The 22,870-nt window shown below is 31.7% G+C and overlaps 1 protein-coding gene across 3 annotated transcripts in view; it reads right to left on the bottom strand.

The window, feature by feature from the left end:
* LOC114327169 (sushi, von Willebrand factor type A, EGF and pentraxin domain-containing protein 1) overlaps window positions 1–22,870 on the bottom strand; it is a 254,273-nt gene that overhangs the window by 166,709 nt on the left and 64,694 nt on the right. For all 3 annotated transcript variants that reach the window (XR_007698379.1, XM_028275693.2, XM_028275694.2), the window contains exon 3: window positions 20,870–20,903. Coding sequence is in view for 2 of the 3 variants with exons in the window: in XM_028275693.2 (XP_028131494.1) it covers window positions 20,870–20,903 (34 nt within the window). In the remaining variant the exon portion in view is untranslated. The remainder of the gene's footprint in view (window positions 1–20,869; window positions 20,904–22,870) is intronic.

The following is a 22,870-nucleotide window of genomic DNA, read 5'->3' as shown; positions in this document are numbered from 1 at the left end:
ATACAGACATTGCGATGTTTTGAAGTGCCTTTCAAGTCTAGTTCTGACAAGTAACAAAAGAAATGAAAGAGACGAAGCAGCACAACTGAAAAATAGAAAATAGAACCATTCAAATTTGTTTTGTTACTAGTTGTGCAAAATAAAATCCTTGAAATCCTCAACATAGTCTCGAAAACACTGCAATCAAAATCTTTGGACCTTTTAACAGTTTACTTAAAGAGAGCCTCTTAAAACTATCTGAAATGAGAGGACAATTTGAAACCTTCTTTGAAGTGGCTTCAAATATGTGTCAACGTTGGGGAATACCATTAGGGTTCGCTCCAAAAAGAATGCAGAAGATGAAAAAATATTTCGATGAACTGTGCGAAGATAAAAGACTTCAAGATCCCAAGTCATGCTTTTAGAGTAACCGTGTTTTACTCAATGATCGACACATTATGATGCCATCAGCCATACACTCGCTTTCAAGGAATGAAAGCAGTGTAAGATACGTACCGAATTGTTCAACCTGATTTTATTTTAAATTCCAAAGAACAAGACCTTCAAAACAAAGCAATCAACTTTGTAAAACATTTTCCAGATGATTCCAGATGAAAGATTGAGGGTTTACCCTTCCTCTGGGGGATAAACCCCCGATACCCCCAGTAGGAGGCCCCCAGATTAAGTTTGCCCCAGGGCCCCCAACATCGTAGTTACGGCCCTGACGAGAACTTTTCAACACAGTGAAAATTAGAAAAACATCATACTTATGCCGCATACTGAGAAACAAAACTACCAATTTGCTCAAATAATAGTGAACGGAACATCGAGGGAAAGAGAGGACTAGAAACGAAAAGACTATCGTGGCTAAGAAACATCCGAGAATGGACAGGGCTAAAATTTGAACAGCTAATAAGAACAGCTGAAGACAGAAGATAAGAGTGTGCAGTTGTAGTAGCCAATCTCCACTAAGAAGAGGGCCACTTTAAGAGGAAAAGAATAAAATATTTGTTTAAAATTTATTAGCACGTCACATTTCTGGATCATTAATGTGACTACTAATTGTTTAACATCGGTTCTATTCGAATATTGCTAACTTGGTAGTAATGGGCGATATCAATAATAAAGGCGGTACTAATAGTTTCATCCCACCAGGAGTACCTAATTTATGTATTTTTGTTTTAATTCGTTAGTGTACAGAAGGCTGAACTGGTTTGTTACTAATTGATTTTTAAGTAGTTAACTACATACTTCCTTTCTCTTGATTTGACACAATTTGTAAAAAAGCTACAACCTTATGATTCACCAAGAATTTATTGGACGTGAGCATTTTGAAGGTTTGGCCTGTACATTTTTTGTTTTTTTTTTACAGTTTTTTATAGTAGTAGGTAGTTGAATTTATAAAGTAATAAGTTCTTAGACAAGAGTAACGAATAGAGATAAATACAAATAAATAAGAAATTACATTAATTCGGACCGTGGTTTGATTATTGCTGACTTGACTAACTATTTTCGATAAGAAATCAACCACAAAAGTAAGATATGTATAGAAAAAATATTAAATAAAATGAAAAAAAATCTAATGCTAGAACAACGGGCAAATTCATTTGGCAACGAATAAAAACAAATATAGATAGAAAAAATGAATATCCTATGTCCTATACCTTGGATGGCCTTTGAAATTGTTTAAAAACAAAAGTATTTAACAATATACATACATGATATACAGTGGCGTGCTGGCCATATAAATGAAACGGTGCAATCACCGAGAGGCCGCGGCCTCTTGAGGCCGGTCAAATAAGTTTGTTTCACAAAAATTTAAATGTAACAAAACTTTTTTTTAATTTCTAATCGAATAATATTAACAAAACATAAAAAAAAATTAAATATTTTTTTTAACAGTAAAATACAATTTAAGTAGGTAAATGAATAAGACTATATACAAAAATGATTGTTACAGATAATATTTATTTTTATGCATACAAGTATATTTATGGTTTTCCCATTTTCATTCGAACATCTAGTAAATACGTAGATACTCTGCAGAATATAAAAATGGAACAATTTTTGTACAAGAGTTTTCAACAATTATGAGAAACTTAATGATAAACTTATTCAAATTTTTAAAAGTATCGAAAAACGATTTGATTAAGACAAATCGCCATCTATCTACATCCGGCACTCTACATCCTAGAAATTTTTGATACAATAAAAAATGAGTATACCTTTAACAGCATTTAAATCATTCACTAAAAAGTTAAGACATTTTATCCTACCATATCTGCAACTGCAATTAGAGAAGAACTCGTTGATTTTGCTGATAAATGGATTGTATCAAAAAATAGGATATTGCAAAATACTGAAATTATAGAATATCGCTTTAATGACGAATATATTCAGTCTACAGAGAATATGAAAAATGTTATTATTAATGTAACTGATAATGAACATGAAGGAACAAATGACAATGTTGTTGATACCGTGAAAGCTTCACCTCCGTGTGGTACTAACAAGTGTAAAGATTATATAGCTTGCTGTTACGCTGTTTTTCATAAGCACAACTTACATTATATCATTGTACTTATCCAAATTTAAATATAGCATATAAGCATTTATTAACTCTTTCAGTGACACAAGTATCTTGTCAAAGAAGCTTTTTAACATTGAAATAAAGTATAAAAAATCGGTTAAGAAGTACTTTAACACAAGATCACTTGGAAACATTTTTACTAATGGCTATAGAAAAAGAAGCTTTGTATGAGCTTAAAAATCATGAAATAATCAACGAATTTGCTCAAAAATCTACTGCTCACAAAAATAATTTTTAGATTATTGCATTGTATTACAATTTAAATGTTGTTAGATTAAAGCATTTCTACTGTACTTGTATTTGTATCTACTCTCTTGTATAATAATTGATTTACTAAAATTCAACTAAATAGGTACGTAAACAAAAAATTTCCAAAATGTTATTTTACTTTTATCTTAATTACAAAAAATTCATATTTATTATTCAGGAAGGAAATTATGATTTCTGCCTTACTACCAACAATATTTTCATACAAGATTGCTTATTCTTAAATTTAAAAACTAGCAAATTTAAAAAACAAATCATTGAATTCAAAGTTTTATGTTTGATTTACAAATAATTTGTATTTTTGTAACGAGTAAAAATCCTGGGTAAAAAAGGTAAAATGAGGACGGGAGGCCGCTTTTCTATAAAATCACCGGGCCGCTTGAAAAGTTCCAGCACGCCACTGATGATATATAGATCAGATATCAGACACCAAGATAATGTCAGCTGTGGGTTAAAATTAAAATACAGCAAATTCTAAACATGGAATGATTTCAGTTGAGTATCATGATTTCAGACTTATAAACTAACTTGACGGCAGTTCTTCGCATAAATCATTTTCAGACCCGTACCACAGTATATAGAGGTTCCACAGTAAAATCACTCTTCTGTCGGAGCTTTGATCTCAGGAAGTAATACCGGCAGTACGCAATTGGTAATAATTCACCAGTGGTGGATGCGGGTTTTCCCTGTTAAAAGCCGTACGTTTCTATGCGAATAGCAATTCGAGAGTGGGGCAAAAGCGACTGCCAACATTGCGCGGTCGCCATGCGCGACTACAGATTTTACTTCCAATTTTTCGGAGAGTGGTTCTACTGTCCCTCTTTATACTGTGCCCGTACTAACTTAGATCTGATTATAACTTGTTTTACCCATTTTACCTATATCCGTTTTTTAAACGAAGTTGCGCTACATTTGAAACTTCGCGAAATGTTTTCTATAAGCATAAGATAAACGAAAATACCTATGTGATGTTTTTATAGAAGACGTAATGTTTGGAAATAGAAGAGACGTATAAAAGAATTATACCGATATAACTCTGGCTACACATACAAAGTGTAAATTAGTTTACTAAACGAGCTACGAGTACTACTATTCAAGTATGTAGATGCTGTGCTCCTGTCTAAACTCAATACTGCGTTCACGTATCGAAGAGGTCATTGTGCGGTCTGGAAGCTTATCTTCGAGAAAGTATGGCTTCTGCAGAAGAAAAGTACAGTGGATGCGATAACCGATGTGCTTCGAGCAGCGTGGGTGAATTGGGTAATGATTACCAATGGGTCATCCTGATCTTCTTTTACTTCCGCCATGCGTAATACACTGCAGGTAATGAGTTCTTTGAAATCTGAAGCAGAGAACTGCTAGGGCATCTGAGGAATATGGTCGCTGATTATCTTTCCTAGAGGAAGATTGTGCCTGAGGTTCCGCAGGGTCCTTTCTGGTTCCGACGCTGTGGAACCTGGTATGCGACAGGGTCTTAAAATGCGAAGGGAAGGGTATTACCCCTTTGCATTCGAGAAAGATCTCGCTGTCATGTTGGCGACACGGGACAGGGAGGAACATGTGAGTGAAGGAATGAGTGAGAAAGAGAGAGACGATGTCAAGTTATCAATGATCGTATTATGGTTTTGTATAACTAGATTTTTGCTCCTCGTGAGAGAAGTTTTGATCTCATTAGATATTGCAATGGAAAGAAAGATCTGTTTCCCGACAGTATTCGCGTTTCGACTTCCTGTTGTAGTTTGCTGTCGTTGGTGATTGTTGCTCCTAGATCAGACTGATATTTAATGCAGCTTCTTCAAAGCTCGAGGATATATTTTTAATTTCTAATATTGGAAAATATTTTTAATTTCTAATATTGATTGCGCTACTAAACAACATAACGAAGAAAAGAAAAAATATGGACTCCTGCAAGTAATTATACAGGAAGAGTGGATAAAAACAGAGGGATTCTGGACATAAGACATCTTATGTCCAAAAGACGATGAATGGCGTGGCTAAAAATGATCGGAATTTGTTTTAGCACAACCATAATATTGTTCAGAGCAGCGGCAAATAAAGTACAAATGGTCATGCGGTTGGCAATAGTACAAAAGACAATAAAGAAGAAGAATATTGGACAGTCGATTTAAAATAGCAAAAGCTAAGTATACTACAAACAAAAACGAATTATACGAAATAGTGATAGATATACCAGCATCAAATAGGTACCTTAAGATGATTATCTTACTTTTCAACAAAACAGCAACGTAATTTGTGTGGGAGAGTGCTATTTACAGTTTTTATTTATTCACGGATGACTTATTGTAGACATTTACTACTGAATACTTGTTTACTATAATAGGTATATTTATTGAAAAAATATTCTATTTTTAACTATTCATTGACAAATTATAGTTTCAATGCCACAACAATTTCCTAAAATATACGTTTCTTGTCTGTTGCCATGACGCAAGGCTAAGATTTAGTAGAATTTGCAAAGAATTGATAATAATTAATGGTATTTTGTTGTTGTTTTGTCAGGTACAGAAGTTTAACACAATTAAAAAATTTAACTTTAACCATTAGATATAAAAATAAATTATTAAGAACTCTCCTTATTTTTTCAGAATTTTTTATGTCACGCGAGCACAAGTAGGATTTTTTATGCCATTAAAAAGATAGTGAAAAAACACAATCTTAAAAATGAACCCTTTATGACCAATAGGAACCAAAATGGCAATTTTTTTCTTAAAATCATCTCCAGTGTTTATTAATATTAAGAGCTGAAAATTGAACAGATTATAAATGAAGAGAAGGGGTAAAAAGGTATAACGCGTTAAAGTGGAATTTAGAATGGAACTTCAAAAAGAAGTGCGCTTAAAAAATTGCAATATCTCGTTTTCTATGGCAAGCAGAATGTTGATTTTTGGATAAGAACTGGATTATTTTCACCTGAAAATATAAGAAAATCTCGCAAACATCACTTGGTTAACTTTTTCCATAAAAATGTTGAATTTTACTATTAAACATATTTTAAGCAATATTTAAATTTGTTGATTAATGTATGTTATTTATATAAATATGTAATATGTATTAACTTTTAATTCTTCTTGTAACGTATAAAAAGATTCGTACAAAATGTATTATAAAGCCATTTATTCACAGAGTGTTTCATATTTTAATTTAAATAAACACATTTGGAGTATTAATTTTTATAATAATTAATTGTAGAAGAGTCTTTTTTCTTAAGACCACGTTTTTGCCACTTTTTCAGTTTAATTTTTTTGCCATTTTTTTATTTTTTCAAAATATAGCAAAGTTATTTTCAATGTTTATAAGCTAAAGATGTTATGAAATTATTCTTTAGCATTGTTTCAAACGGTTTGTTTTTGTTAATAACAATTTTGATAATAATATGTTGATGTTGAATTTGTTTTAATGCATTTTAAAACGGAAGTCTCAAAGAAGATTGCGATTTGCTAAATACCTTTAGAGTCACTGTTTGGGCAAGTATAGTTGTTTAAATATAACCGCTTTCCAGGATACACAAATTTAATTGATACTTATTTACAAATTATTTGTAGTCCGTGAACCAAAGATTTTCACCTCGCAATTTTTACAAAATGGATCGATTTGCTTGAAAATTTGAAAATAAGTAGTGGATAGTCCAAAGATCAAAATCTATATGATGCCGAAAGGCGCTTTTACCATGGAGGTGGTTGCCACCCCATCTCAGGGGGTGGAAATTTTTTACTATATTCCGACAGCAAAAGTTGGTAAAAACTTTTAAAAAACGGTCCATACATTTTTTTGATAAAATTAATATTTTTCGATTTATTCGCTATCGAAAGTGTTGTTTTATATCGAAAAAATCAATGTTTTTAATAAGTTTTCTGCTAATAACTCCAAAAGTTTTCGTTTTATCAAAACAACTTTACTTAACAAAAATGTACGTTTTGAAAAAATAAACAAAACCGTTTTTTTTAATTTTCTTTAAGACCAATAGTAATCAACCTATACTTAATTATATGTTAGCTCTTCTTCGTCAAATGCTAAATATTGTAGTTTCAAAGTCAAAAGACGGGAAAACTATGCATTTTTCGATGATAACTTGTTCAAACTAATTTAAAGTACCTATTTAAAAATATCTATCTCCAGAAATAAAATAAAGGTCTCTAGCTCAAAAATTAAGTGACTTATAATGAAAAGAATGTCAATCCCTATTTTTTTCAGCGAAAAAGTGGTCGGAAGCAACCCCCTAATCACCACCCTAATTAAAATTCGTCATTGACCTTATTTGGTCTTCTTTATTTATGTATTATTAATAGGCTCTAGAACTTTGACCGGCTTAGAATGATTAGTTTTAAAAAAAATGGAGGTAAAAGCGAATAACGAATGTTTGTAGTTTGGAAAAAAATGGCTTTTTCTTCAAAATAGAAAGATTAGCATCAGAGATACGGAAAAATGTTTAATATGAAATTGTAGCGTATTTAATTTCCAAGAAACTGGTTTGCAAAATATTGTCTACGACAAAAATTGAGTGGGCTATTGACAATTAAAACTTGTAATAACATGCAAAAACCATCTTTACCAACCCTTTCAAAGTTACCTCTTTTTGCGACTGAGGATTTTAAAAAGATTTAATATTAATAAGCTTATGGATCTTAAAAAAACGTACAAAATTATTTTTACCAAACTTTCTAAGATAAAAAATAAAAAAGTTACGGATAAAAGATCAATATATTTTTTTGAAAAAAAAAAGAAGAAATCCGTTTGGAAGCATAATATTGGTCCGATATAATCCGATTTGGTCAATTGTTTATGTATTTTAAGTTTTAAACTCTCAATATTAAAGAATCTACAACATTTATTTCAAATTTAAACCATTTTTCTCTAAAATGTATAAGAAACCTTTAATAATCAAAAAATTAAACCCTGTAAGTAAATGATCAAATTGTTGTCGTCATTTACACATTAAAAGGTAAACATAAAATTATTTTCGTAGTTGACAAAAATAAAGTATTTACTTTCGTGGACAAGCTAAAGATGTACATCGAGGAAATTAATATAAAAAATCTGCATAACTTTCCGATATTGGTGAAAGCTCAACAAGATGGAATTGATGGATTTCTAGAAAACTATGCTACTTATTTCTAATTTTCTAGTTTTCTTAAGCAATGAATTTCAGAAAAGATTTAATGATTTATGAAACAAAGGAAATGTCTTATATTATTGGAAAATGCCTGGCACTTAGAAGTAGCCGTTACTATACAACTTGCGGCCGTTGGGATTTAATAGCGCAAAGTTGTCACATGAGCTAATTAATTTTAAAAATTATACAAATCTGGAGGCAATTTTTAAAGAAAAAAAGAGACGCAAATCAATATGAAGAATTCTGAAAAATTAGTACCTGATAACTATAAATAAGACTCTCAAAAGTTGCGCTTACTTGTTCCTCACGTTGTTCGCTTCATCATACCTGTGCGAATCCTCATATTCAGAAATGAAATATGCAAAAAAATGTTTACCTATCCTGACACTGATTCCCACCTGGACGACGTTGTTATAAGCGGGCGACTTTAAATCTTGAATCAGGTCGATCTTTATTTTTAAATTATGATTTTTTTACATATCTATCATACTATCGTCATCCATCTGGGCGTGATAAAGTAATCGATCTTTTTTTAATGAGAATAGGGGTCGTGTGCTAGCTCATTTGAAATTTTCTATATAGTAATATAAACATTAACATAATTAAGTATACAGTATGCCCAAAAAATTTTTGTTTTGACTAATTGACAAAAAAAAGAAAAATGTATGTAATTTATTTAATTTAAAATACATTTTACTGCTGTCAGAAAACAGAAAAAAGTGTTTATTTGACAAATAAACACTGCTTTTCCCTTAAAGCCAATGTTCAAACTACCAAGAGGCAGGTGGGTGGAAGCTTGGACAATAACTTTAAGCGAAAAGCAATGTTTATTTGTGAAATAAACATTTTTTTCTGTTTTGTAACAACAATAAGGTATATTTTGAGTTAAACAAGACATACATTTTTCTTTTTGTGTCAATTAATTTAATTAAAAATTTTTTTTGGGCATCCTGTGAATAACCTTTCGAATGAGCTAGCACACGACGCCTATTCTAATTTAAAAACAGATGGATGACGTGACTAGTATGATACATATGCCAAACAATCGTAATTTAAAAATAAAAATAGATTTTTTAGAATTTTTCCTTAAAGTCGCCGGCTTACGAAATAACGAATTTATTCCTTTCATTTGCACCATACTGTATAATACTTCACATAGATTGTGCCAATAGCTGCTATGTGGCCCAGGAAAAAAAAAAGGTTGAGTATCGCTGTTTTAGAGCCTTCAAAAACCTATAAAGATTTTTACGTGAAATCGATGATCTTTCAGATAGATTGGGGTATAATGACCAATGTTAAAATCTAAATACTTCAATGTTGGTGAAAATAAATGAAGCTTGCACAAATTCCTATTATCAACAAAAATTAAAAGAATAAGTACTATTATCTTTAAAATTAATTAAATCTAAAAGTTACTCAATTCCCCGATCAATTTAACCGGAAATGTTAATAATCATTCTTCCGAATACACATTTAGATTAAACGACCCCCATAGTTTTCTATTTTTTAATTTATACGGACGCCGGTACAAGATTATAGAAATTATGTAATTACGAATGTAGATCAACGTCTTCTTATAACACACTTCGGAGAGAAAATACAAAGTAATTCAGCGTTGCTAATTGATAATGCATTACATTTTCCAAGTATAATTTCTTCGCTGGTCTAATATGATACTTTACGTTGAGATACGATCAATGCTGAATCACAATACTTGTATTTTTAATAATGGTTGACTATTTTTATTTATAAATTAGTAATGATACCACTGCATTGAGGTTATAAAATATTGTACAATTACCTATTAGATAAAGAATCGATTATAATTTCTAATCTTTCTTTCCCTTATGTTACTAGTATTGTAGGCATCCGATATTGAATTCCGATCTAACTTCCATCGAATTTTATATTATTCTGTTTTTAGTTTATTTATATTATTATAAGATTTATTCTTCTTCTTCTTCCTTCTTGTATGTAGGCTTTAAAGCCTGTTTCTTCTTCAATATTAGCCTCCTAAATTGTTTAAGATATCGCACCATCTTTTTCTTGGTCTGCCAATACTTCTTCGTCCATTTGGTGACTTATCTCGAGCTATTCGGACTATCCTATCCTCTGCCATTCTACTAATGTGTTCGTTCCACTCCTGTTTTCGTTTTGTCACCCATCCATTTATGTCTTTTACATTGCATGATCTTCTTATGTTTTCGCTTCTCTCCCTATCCAACAGACTTTTCCCTGATATTCGTCGGAGTATTTTAATCTCTGTTGTTTATAGTAGTCGTCTCGTTTTAGATGTGTCAGGTCTTGTCTCCGCCGTGTATGTCAATATACTTGTCTCAAATCAAAATTAAAGAAAATTACATACAGCAGGTCTAAAGACAAAATATTATGGATTAATGAGTATGTAGACGAGCAACTGAAATTAAGAGGACAACCAAAGGTACTTGCCTGAAACCATAAGAGCAACAGAAAGGAATATCAAGAACACATGGCCATATGGTCAGGTCTCAAAGAAACGCTTATAGAAACAAAAGCCAAAATAGGGAGACAAAATTTCATAAAAAGCAAGCAGTGGCTATCAAATTGGCTATATGAATTTTTTTGAAGTCATTTTATTTTCAAGTCATGATGTTCTTCTTCGACCTGGTCCGATTCTTCCATCTATCTTGCCTTGCAAAATTTTCCAGTTTGAAATTTTTAACTGTTCTAAACACTTCCGTAACTTTTCCAATCTGCTGAAAAGCAAGCTTGTTATGAACTCCATCTACTCAACTTATTCGTAGGATTCTCCGATACACTCATATTTCAAAGGCTTCCAATCTTCTGAGAAGCGTATCAGTTAAGTTCAACTTTCGATATCATATAAAAGACTAGAGAAAACATCTTACTAATACAATTTTCAGTCTCAAATTGATATTGTTTCTACATAAGATTTTCTTCATCTTAAAAAATTCAGCTCTGGTCTTCTTTATACCTATTTTAATTTATTTGCTCTTATACCAGTTCTCATTTAGACTATAACCAAAGTAATTTATTTGCTATTATACCAGTTCTCATTTAGACTATAACCAAAGTAATTTATTTGCTCTTATCCCAGTTCTCATTTAGACTATAAACAAAGTAAGTCATACTGTTGGTCCTCTCCTGTTGTTCTCCACAAGCTGTGATCACTTCTGCTTGTATTGACGTTTCACTGACAATCATACCTTTGTCTTTGTGGTTTTAGCTTTAGTCCATATTCATCACACGTTGTGGTAATCCTATTAATCAGATGTTGAAGTCCTTCGTAACTATTTGCAATTGACACAGCACTGTCATCTGTGACCTCAAATTATCAATACTGACTCAATTGATTTAGATACTACATTGAAATATATCCGATACTTTATTGAAAACGAACTCAATTGTTAAATATTAGTGGGCACAAAATGCAGCCCTGTCTAACTCCCCTTCGTATTTGAAGCTCTTTAGAATTATCCTGGCCAATCCTGATGTTTGCATGTAGATGCCAGCAAATATTTTTAATGATATGTGGGTCTTTATCACCAATACCTACCTCCTGAAGAATGACTATTTCAGTTTGACTTAACAAAAGGTGTTCTCAAAGTCAATAAAACACAAATGAACTGGATGACCAACATCTTTGCATCTATTTTGCTTAACCTGAGTACTAAATAGTGCTTCTCTGCTTCCAAGGTTATTGCGGAACCCAAACTTGTGTCACCAAGTTATTCTTCTCTTTTTTGGTAGATAGTTGAGTGCAAAATTCGAAGAACTATTTTTTAAATTCGTTTGATTGATAATAAAAAATATCATCTTTAAATACTGATTACCCGTTTCGTTGGTGAATAGAATAGCTGTAAAAGTTTTAATACAGCGTGTAAAAAATTATAGTTCTATAGTTCTTCTCAAACACAATACTACAATTATTTAAATTTATACCATTTAATAATTACCGCATTAAATTATGTTTCTTTAAAATCATGTTGCTGTGTAGCAGGTGATCTTCGAAACACTTGTCAAATGGTTCCCACTGAGGCCCAGCCACCATATTGACACACTTCTTGAATATTGACCAATAAATAATGTACAATGGAATGCTGTTTGGTATGTTGAATGAGTATGAGTCATGTATTTTTGATAATACACACCCTGGTATAAGGTATATTTTGGGAATCAATTGCTGTTACGTTGTATGAAATATCAAATTAAAATTCGTTCGCTGGTCTGCGCACATGACTCGTTGGTTTGGAAGAACACTGTTACAAGTCGAAAAGTTTTAATTTTCAGGAGCGACGTTTGTGCGCGACGACGAAATTTTAATGTGCTAGTTTTCATTATAATTTTGGTAAGGTAAAAAATAAGAGGTAAAATCTTTTACAATATTAAAGAGTCCATTATTATCATTTAAATATAAATAGGAAGACCTTTCTTGTTCTCACATTTCTACCTGTAATTAGCATTTGTAACAGTTTTTCCCAAAATTTGTTGAAATGTTACTGTATTACATAATAATACTATACCACAACTATACATATAACCGCACATATCCTGTTAAGAATACTTACCTAAGACGAAATTTAATGTAACTGTCTTGCATTAAATATTAAACACAAAATCCCAAAAAAATAAGTTCCTTTTTTAACTTGTAACACTGTTCTCCAAAAAACACGTGGTAACTTGCACAACAACTGAAACACAACTATATTGCGACGCTCTTCCATAAAATGTAATGCATGGGTTTGACAAAGTCAAACTGTTATAAGTCGCCATCTAGCGGTAATTACATGAGTGCAACTTCAGACAATTTTTCCCATAATAAAGTTTAACATTTAGAGTTGGTTAGAGGGTAAACCTCAAAATCGGCAATTTTTGAATTGTGACGCTCTTCTTCCAAACTAACGATGTGTATTCCACTATTGAAGAAAAAATTAATCTTATTTGATGTTTGGCTGCTTACGATTTTATATTTTTTTAATAAGTACTGACATTAATTTATAATTGATACTAAGTACAAGAATTGTTAGTTTTACTTATCGATAACCTATCTAATAGAATCTTGACACTTTCATTTTAAGTAGAGCTTAGCATTTTAAGTAGAGGGGATCTAGAGCACACTCTGGAAAAAACGGAACGATGTTATATGACCATAATATGGTCCATATTATGAACAGGAGAAAATAAAAAAAATGAGAAACTACTACTTGCAAAAGTAATTACGCGTATATGTATTCGTAAAAATCTAAATGAAAGAAACTGTGGAAAGAATACTAAAAGACAAAAATCAACAAAAATATAAAAGCTACAAATAAATACAGTGAGTTAAAGTTAAAGAAATAGTCAAAAATGAGAAAAATAAAAGTTGGGACAACATCCCAAATCTAATATGAAAAAAATATTGAGTAGAGTGTATAATATAACAGTATTACACAATAATTGTATAACAGTGCCTAAGAAGGGAAATACAAGAAACTGTCAAAACTATAAAGAAAATATCCCTAATCCCTAATTATGTGTAGCGGCAAAACTATACGAAATAATAATAGAAAGAAAAATCAGGTAGAAATAAAAACATAAACTAGAGGACTTACAAAGCGGATTCAGAAAAGGACATAACACACAAAATATATATTGACTATAGAATAAGTAGGTAATATGGTTCCTTCCACCAACATACGACTGTTTTGGATTACCGCGACAACGAATATTTCAGTGTGCAACATAAGAAGTATGAAAGTAAATGGCTCTAATAATTATTCCAATAAACAGCAATGCACTTTGCAATTTATTTTCGTTCTTCATATTTTGCACAATAAAATATTCGTTGTCCAACACAGTCGTATATTCGTGGAATAGGGTATAGTAGAGGAGCGAAGTATGCTAAATGTGCAGTGACTCGAGAGCTTTGGGGACCTATTAGGTTGTGAAGCATAGGTCCTAAAACCAAAAAAAGTTAAGTAAAGTTTTCCATTTTAGTGGGGACTTTCCATTTCTAATTTAATTTTCCATTTTCAACAATCGTTTTTTCCGATTATAGCGCCATCTATCCATAATTTGAAAAAATATTTCGAATAAAAGTTGCTTATTTTTACGTAAAGAATCCAAATTTGGAATAAAAATTTGGGGCTCCTATTTAAGATTTTAAAGTAAACCCCCACCCCATTTCCGGGGGGGGGGGGTTGTGTTTGGTACCATTCGATAGATTTTTCAAAAATATTGATTAAGTGTATTTTGCAGTTTTTTGATCTAATGTTTATTTTGCGAAATATCGCGGGATTTGTATTTAAAATTTTAAATTTACCCCCCACCCCTCTCCGTGGGGGTCATGTTTGGGATCATTCGATAGATTTGTGAAAAACATTGAACACGTATTTTTTAGTTTTTCGATATAACGTTCATTTCGCGAATTATTCGCTTTTTTTTGTGAAACTTTTTAACTCGCCCATTTCCTTACGCCCCGCTCAAATCGTCAGATTTTTGAAATATACTCTACTTCGCATGTACTTAACTTACCTTATCTTAATCTGACAATTTCGAGTATTTTTAAGGATAGGTATTTTTTTTCGGGCCCCCCTTAACGAACTACCCTGTGTTAAGAGCTAATATATGGTAGAGGTACATCTGCAGGGCACCAGGTTTCTCCCCATATGATAATTTGACGCGCTTGAGTAACTGCAAAAATCCCCGCTTGGGCTCCCCTCCCATAATAGAGAAAGGCTTACAACAAAATAAAGCAGTTTTATAAACATGGAAAAAGCAGTTGATTCATTAATCGAAAGGAAAATTATATGGGAGATCCTTAAAAAAGAAACAACTAAGTGAAGACCTCATAAAAGCAACTAATAGTTATTTATGAAACAGTTCGTGAAGTATGCTTTTTGCGAACGCACGCGATTTTTAGAGCACGAGCGACAACGGAGCGAGCGCTATACATCGCGTAAGTTCGCAAAAAGTACTTCACGCACAGTTTCATACAATATTTTTTTGTCTACGATAAACAAATAAAAAACTGTAACTCTTCGTCACTGGAATTCATTTCTATTCTACAATTTTTAGAACTTTGACATTTAAAAATCCTAACTACTTTCAAACCACAAAACTGTCAAAAAATTTGATGTAAGTCATTGCTCATATTGTCATCACCATGACAACGCGAAAGTTAAGGATATTTGATTATATGAAAGTGTGCCAAAAAACCCATTGAAAGTGTGCGAAAAAGTAAATCCCATTTAAAATACATTATTACTTCACGCACACTTTAAACCCTTCACGCACTGCTATCTATAATGACAGTTTTCACAAACTAAAAACTGATACATAGGTAATATGACATAGAGTAGATAAAGTACTTTTTTCTACGACCATTTAATAATATACTGATTATTCGCTATTTTTGAATAGATAATAACACCCATTACTTTACCCGTGAGTAATAATTCATTACTCACGGGCTGAAGTTACTCGCGGGTCATTACTCACGGGTTGAAGTTAGATTCAAGTGGTGCATGGCACTTTTAATATACCTATTAGCAAATAAAATTGCTTAAACTTGTTTATTTAATAAAATAATCATTGTAATTTATGTGAACAATTAAATTTGAAAAATGTTTAAAGGATTTTTAACTTTAACAATGGATTAGTATATTTTTTACGTTTAAATTTCAACATTTGACATTTTAAGATTGACGTTATTAAAAGGTAAACAATAAACAATCGGTATTAATTTCGTAAAAGGTCTTACGGATATGAAATTCATATCAATGAATTATGTTTTACTTACTGTTCATTGTAAAATAGATTTTAATTGAGAGCACACGTTCTTTTTCATTTAATTGCCTTAAAATATGTCTATGATATTTTTAAAAGACACCGCCATTCCATGACATAATGACAACTGTTTGATTGTTTTATAAGCCCAACGAGTATAATTCTAACAGTGTTGCCATAGTTATATAAAATATAATTTCTTATGAAAAATAAAATATTTCGTTTTAAATAATGTTAGTAGTTGATAATTATATTTTTCTACTAATCCAAATAAAAAAGGTCGTAGAAAAAGTATAGTATTCTACTTGCATGTAATGGCTATTACTCACTCTGATGAATTACGACACTCGCCAACGGCTCGTGTCGCAAACTTCATCACCGTGAGTAATAGCCATCATTACATGCTCGTTGAATAATATACTATTTTACACTAGTGTAATTTTTGGAATTTTAATTTAAACAGTTAATACACCTACTAAAAATTCATATTTTATTCTTTCGAAACATGTTGTCTCCTGTATATAACAAAACCGTGTTATTATAAAAAGTACTTTTTTATTATAGTGTAATTTTTGGAATTTTAAGCATTTTATATCGTTAAATTATTTTATATTCTCTCCTATAAATAATAAAAACGTTTATTATAAACAAACTGAAAATGCGAGCATTATCATAACGAAAACTTTGTTTATTTACGTATTTTAATTCATAATATGGAAAATTTGCTATTATGAAAAGTTGTTCAGAATTAAAAATTATGTTTTAATGGGCAATTATATCATTCTAATTTAAATGTTGTGAATTATAAAGATACTTTGCTCTTGATCGAAATTCATTTTTTATATACCTCGTATAAAATTAATAAAATTTGATATATGATGGTTGCATCATAAATCTTAGACCATGAAGAATTTTTTATAAGGAATAACTTTTCTTCGTCAAATTAAAAATAAAAGAGTTATAAATGAAAATGTCGTTGGTATAAATAATTTGAGTTCCATTAGAAGGATGTAATTGCACATATAATATAAGACCATAATTTTTTATTCCAAACAACATTTCATATATTCGGTTCGCTAAACTCAGACACAACTGGCTAGTGATTTTAGTCAGTAATTTTGCCAATTCGACAAAAAAATAATAAATAAATTAGTAATTTTGCAAATTTCGGCAAAATTGGCAAACAACAAAAAAATTCACGAAATGTCAAACTCAAATGTAAATAACCTATGCTTTGCTTAACAAATTCAGATTAAAAAAACTAGCCTACTTACTATAAACGATTTCAGCTGACGTTTAGTGTGTCGGCGGAAAATAAAATGATTGTGACGTCACATTTTAGATTTTGAGGTCGATTATCTCGAGGACGGCTAGAGATATCGAAATGCCATTTTCAGATTTGGATTCAGAAGACAAAACTACATACGAATCCATGGATAAATCTACTCTAAGTATTGCAGGAGCGGCGAAGCAATAACACACAGACTTCTCATCTTATTCTATTTATGTTTAAGTTTTAAAATAGATCCTGAGGCCAGGTTCTAATGCGAATTTATAAACGAAAAGTTTTCGTTGAAAAGTTATGTTTTATAAAAGTGTAATTATTTATATGTTAAATCTTATTGACTTAACAGCAGATATAAAACGAAAATCTAACAAACCAAATATGCACTGAGAGCTTGATAAATGATATTCACGCGTATGTCGATTAAATCCTTGCCACCTCTCATCAAAATACTCACCTTTAACATTTTAAGAACATGTTTAGAAAACTTTTGTTGGTAGATGCTGAAGAATATAGGCTCTAAAATATTATAGACTCTTTATGTAACAATAGGGATTGGCAGCGGATAACTGTTTTGCATAAAAATCTTTCCGATGTGTCATGGAGGAAAACAAGCGTAATCTGCAACACAGCTTATTAAAAAGACCTTGACATTTTTATACTGTGTGTTGCATTTGCGGTATGTATAAAAATAAATAAATAGTTGCTTTATAAATATTCAGAGATGAAGGTAACTGCCTTGTTCAATACTTGGTAGTAATTATACATCTAAAAAACTGTTATGAAACGGTTTTTTATTCAGTATGGACTTCCTCTCGAGGAGGTGGTGAGGTTAAACTGTTTTTTTTTGCATTCGTGTTATTAGCTATATGTATATTTATATTATAGAAATTGCTCGTATATTGAAAACATTTTCGATTTTATTGAATGTTGCGTTCGGACGTGAATGTAGGACAAAAAATAAAATCAACTTCTGGCATCAACATTAATAAGGAGAAGAAGAAGAATAAAAAGAAGATTTCTTTCTTCTTATTAGTTATTTAGCAAGGACATTCCCTGATACTTTTTACACTATTATTAAATATTAGTAAATTAGTTGCAGATCAGGTGATGAATCCAACCATTCGGAACAATTTAACATCTCACGCACTTAGGATAAAAGACAGAAACTACTGCACGATAGTCATTCCAGATGTATTCCAATGAAATGTGGGTCTTTACCAAGCCAAATGAAGTAAAGCTACATTGTTGGTAATGGATTCTTGTAGTGTTGGAAAACTCTCGAGAATGACAAATCGGAGAATATTCCCGACAATATTTTTTGAGAATATTCTCGATATGGAGAATTTTCTGAGAATGAACCTTATGACGCGCTTATGGATATTGTTATAGATGAAATAGGTTATTAAAAATCATTAAATTATGTATATACAAAAACAACAGAAAACAAAATTTATTTGACAAAAAATGAAATTTTCCTAACAGCAAATACTGGATGTGGTGAGCTAATCTGAAAAAGATAAGGCCTCAGATTCAGAATCTATTTCTATCATTAGACTAAAAGAGGTAGTTCCCTGGATTGGCTGTATACCATATAGTTAAAAAACTCTAACATGAAGTAAAACCACTTCTATGTAAAAGGTATATTTAATAATATTTTAAATATCCCAATGGATTGATTAAAATAGGTTCATTCAGAACGTTTTCGGACCTATCAGTCATCATTAGTGAATCTAAAATAGAATAAGTAATCCCACTATTAAAATTGAAAAATGGTTGAAATTTTGAAAGTTAACTTTCTGAATGAACCTATTTTAATCAATCCATCGGGATTTTTAAAATTTTATTAAATATACCTTTTACATAGAAGCGGTTTTACTTCATGTTAGAGTTTTCTATCATTAGCTCATCCTGGTCATCTAGGTACATTCTGCATTTCAATGTACCGATGAGAAGTTGTGGGATTTTGTTTTTCACTAGTCGCCAGCTCAGTCATGGATTGGTCTAAGTCTAATAATTTTAAATTGTGAGCAATAAAAGTTACCTTATCAGCCCGTTCACCAGTAAGCCGGTTTCTTTTAGATTAGTGGACAAAACCATAAGTACTGAAACTTCTTTAAGTCAATGCACTGGATGAAGGCATGCTTACCGTCATTGGACGAATCTAACAACTGTGTTGGCTGAAAAGCAGTTGATGAATGTTTCTGTTGATCCTTTTCAAATAATTGTCTCGCTCCCACTGGACATTTAACACATTTTACTAAATGTTTTGTCATTCTTGCTGCATTTTTCAAGTATTGACTATCACAAAATTGGCAAAAGTACTTGTTTTACCTTGTACACTTTTAATTTTACAGTAATTTCATATATTCCTTTTAAAGCGAGCACCACACTCTCGCGAAGTTACTTCGGGAAAGTTCACCGAAGTCCGAAGTACCCGTCACTACACACTCGTTCTACTTCGTGAGGAACACATTCACGCCGGGCGATAAGGACGTTGGTTCCTTTGGCTTGGTCTCAAAAACCGCCACAGAATGCAAGTAGGCCGAGGCGCAGCAAAGTCGCATAAACAACCTGTCTACACTCTCGTACTCGCTGAACTTCGATCGACTTCGCGAGTAGTATAGTGAGCGTTTTAGGTTTTTTAGTAAATTATGCTTTACTTCGATCCGTTCTAAATATTTTTACGTTAATATAGCACCAAAACAATAAATACTGACACTGCTAACAACCTAGCTGGTGGTTCATGGGATTCCCCAGCCCCGCCTACTTAGATTTTCGGGGATTTGATCTAAAATCACGTGAAAGCGAAAAAGCATTTCATGAGCGGAGCGGCAAGTAGGTGTTTGAGCTTCAAGAATAATATTGTTTGGGATGCAAAAAATATACGAGGTGAATTGGCAAAAACAATATAGAAAATTTTCGAAAATGATTTTCTGCCCGAGAATATTCTCGCTGAGAATTTTCTGACCGAGAATATTTTCTTGAGAATATTCTCTTCTTACATCACTATGTAGATACTTGTATGCGTCTCACCGAGTAACTAGTGAAGAAGTAATAAGTAGTAATACCTAGGTGAGCCAATTTTATTATGGAGTATGATCTCTTAGATAGAGAAGATAAGAGGAGGAAGGAATATAGGAAAAAGAAGAGTTTCATGGTTGAAGAATTTACGAGACTCGTTTAAATGCAGTTCTATAGAACTCTTCAGAGCAGTGTTAGATAGAGTAAAGATAGTGATGATAATATTCAACCTCCGATTGGTAGATGGAACTTCAACTCTTCAAGATGAACTCTTATGGCAGATGTATAAAGAGTTAGATGAAGGGGTTTATACACCTAGAGCGTATGACCGAAGACCCGCAGAGTACTAGCAAAAACGAGATCAGCAAAAACCAGAATGAAGGCGTCTACTAGGTAGACCAAAAATTATATGGTTAGATGAAGTAGAAGGAGTTAGAATCAAGATTTACAAGGATCAATGCGCTATTGGCTGATGATGATGATTATGCGTATTAATTTATAAAGGAAATTTTTTTAGTCAGAGTAGTTAACTTTATTGACACTTACTAGTGTTCTTGACAATTACTAGAAGACAGAGACAGAGACAGATAAAAATAGCTGAGGTAGATCTATGTTCAGCAGTGGACGCGTACAGGTTGATGATGATGAGTGTCTTTAGGACGACTACAGTCAGTAAACTGCCTAAAAACTATCATTGCCAACGAGAATATCAGATACACGGACAAATATACACAACATTGCTCACTAAACACTGAATAGAAATTTGCAAAGTGAGATTCAATACACAGCTTCCACATTAATAAATGTAATACAAAAACTTTCTTACCTGCTGGACAGCTAAATAAACTATTTGTCGAATTCTGCAAAAAAAATTTAGAGAATCAGATACATAATTATTTCGTTATTCTTTAAATAATTATAGCCCGAGAGGTAGTGTCAAATTTAACCGGAGCATTTTAGCATGGCTGTTTTCTTTTTATTTAGTTAGGTGTTCCAAAGCTTATTAACAAATGATGTGTCAGCTGGCCCAAAACCGGGGATTTTAGCCAAGAAAAGGTAAAATGTGAAACTTGATGGAAAAACGCTACAACTTATATGTCAAATATTTATGTCCGTGACTTACGTGTATAAATAATAATAGACAAGAATACCTAGCTACTGGCTTTCACCCAGAAGACTCGGGTTCAAATCCTGGCCCTGAAAATCTTTTATGTTTTTAAAATTGACATTTTGATTTGAAAAATAATTATTATTTTTTGATAATACCACGTTTTTATTATTTATACGACACAATATAAAAAAGTCTGTATGTTTTTTATAGAATCGTAAACTTTGCATTTGATCATATATATTCAGCTGACGCTTCTTTCGTACAATCTAAAATTCATAAATTAATGGTTTATACTTTTTAATCTTTGCCAAACTACATAGTTCACGAATATTCTTTTATTATTAACTAGCTGACCCGGCAAACTTCGTAGCGCCTTAGAACTAAAAAATAATGTTTAAAAGTTAAATACTTAAAAATTACCAGAAAGCCAAAAAATACTCAAAAATATTGCACATACTTTTTTTCTAATAAACAACATTATTTTTGTGGTATCTGCGTAAATAATGATTACTTAGATTGGTCGTATTAACTCAGAAACCTTCCCGGGTTCATGTAGGTACAACAACTTTGCTGGAGGTCATCATATTATGATCATGCATAGTTTACGATTCGATAAGGGGCTTACAGACAAAAATTCATTTTTATATATTATAGAGAACAAGGAAATATTTAGATTAATAAGGGGTTGGTGATAAAAAAGTGAAAAATTAGGGTCCAAAAAAATGGGGGGGGGGCAACCCCCTCTTTCACTTTGATTGGTCGTACTAACTAAGGAAGCTTTAGGGGATTATGTACACAAACAAACAAAACAAACTTTGTTTATTAAGGAGGTCAATCATAATAATATGATCAAATGCATACCTAGTTTACGATTCTATAAAAAACATAGAGACTATTTTATATTGTGTCGTATAAATAATAAAAACGTAGTATTATCAAAAAATAATCAAAATTTTTCAAATCAAAATGTCAATTTTAAAAACAAAACTGATCTTCAGGGCCAGGATTTGAACCCGAGTCGTCTGGGTGAAAGCCAGTAGCTAGGTATTCTTGGCTATTATTATACACGTAAGTCACGGACATAAATATATGACATATAAGTTGTAACGGTTTTCCATCAAGTTTCACATTTTACCTTTTCTTGGGTAAAATCCCCGGTTTTGGACCAGCTGACACATCATTTGTTAATAAGCTTTGGAACAACTAACTAAATAAAAAAAACAGCCATGCTAAAATGCTCCGGTCAAATTTGACACTACCTCCCGGGCTATTAGGATAAAGTGTAAATTCTATTTTCTTATCTTGTGTTAATAATAGCTTTTTCCGTTAATTATTATTCTTCTACGTTGAGATAGTAATGCTTTTTAAAAAATGGATTCACTATATACATTGAATTATTGAGTAGTAGTGGAGACAGTAGACATCCCTGCCTAACTACTCTCCTGATTTTGATTTCTGAACTGTGTTTGTTATGTATTATCCTTTTAAAAATCAACACAAGTAATTGGACTTCGTAAGTCCTAGGTTTTCACTCAAAATAATCGAAAGTAGAACTGGATGAGGATATTTGAACTCTTCGTGTAACTTTGCGTCGATTGATATACGATTTTACAAATTTTGAGCTATTGTTGTAACTCTAACACCGGAAGTCCGATGTCAAATTTCTCATCTTTAATACAATCCTTGGGATATAAGCTTTCATTCCAGCTCATTTGT

Source organism: Diabrotica virgifera, chromosome 5 (genome assembly GCF_917563875.1).
Source record: "Diabrotica virgifera virgifera chromosome 5, PGI_DIABVI_V3a".
Taxonomy (NCBI): Eukaryota; Metazoa; Arthropoda; class Insecta; order Coleoptera; family Chrysomelidae; genus Diabrotica; species Diabrotica virgifera.
This window is presented reverse-complemented; position numbering and strand designations above follow the sequence as displayed.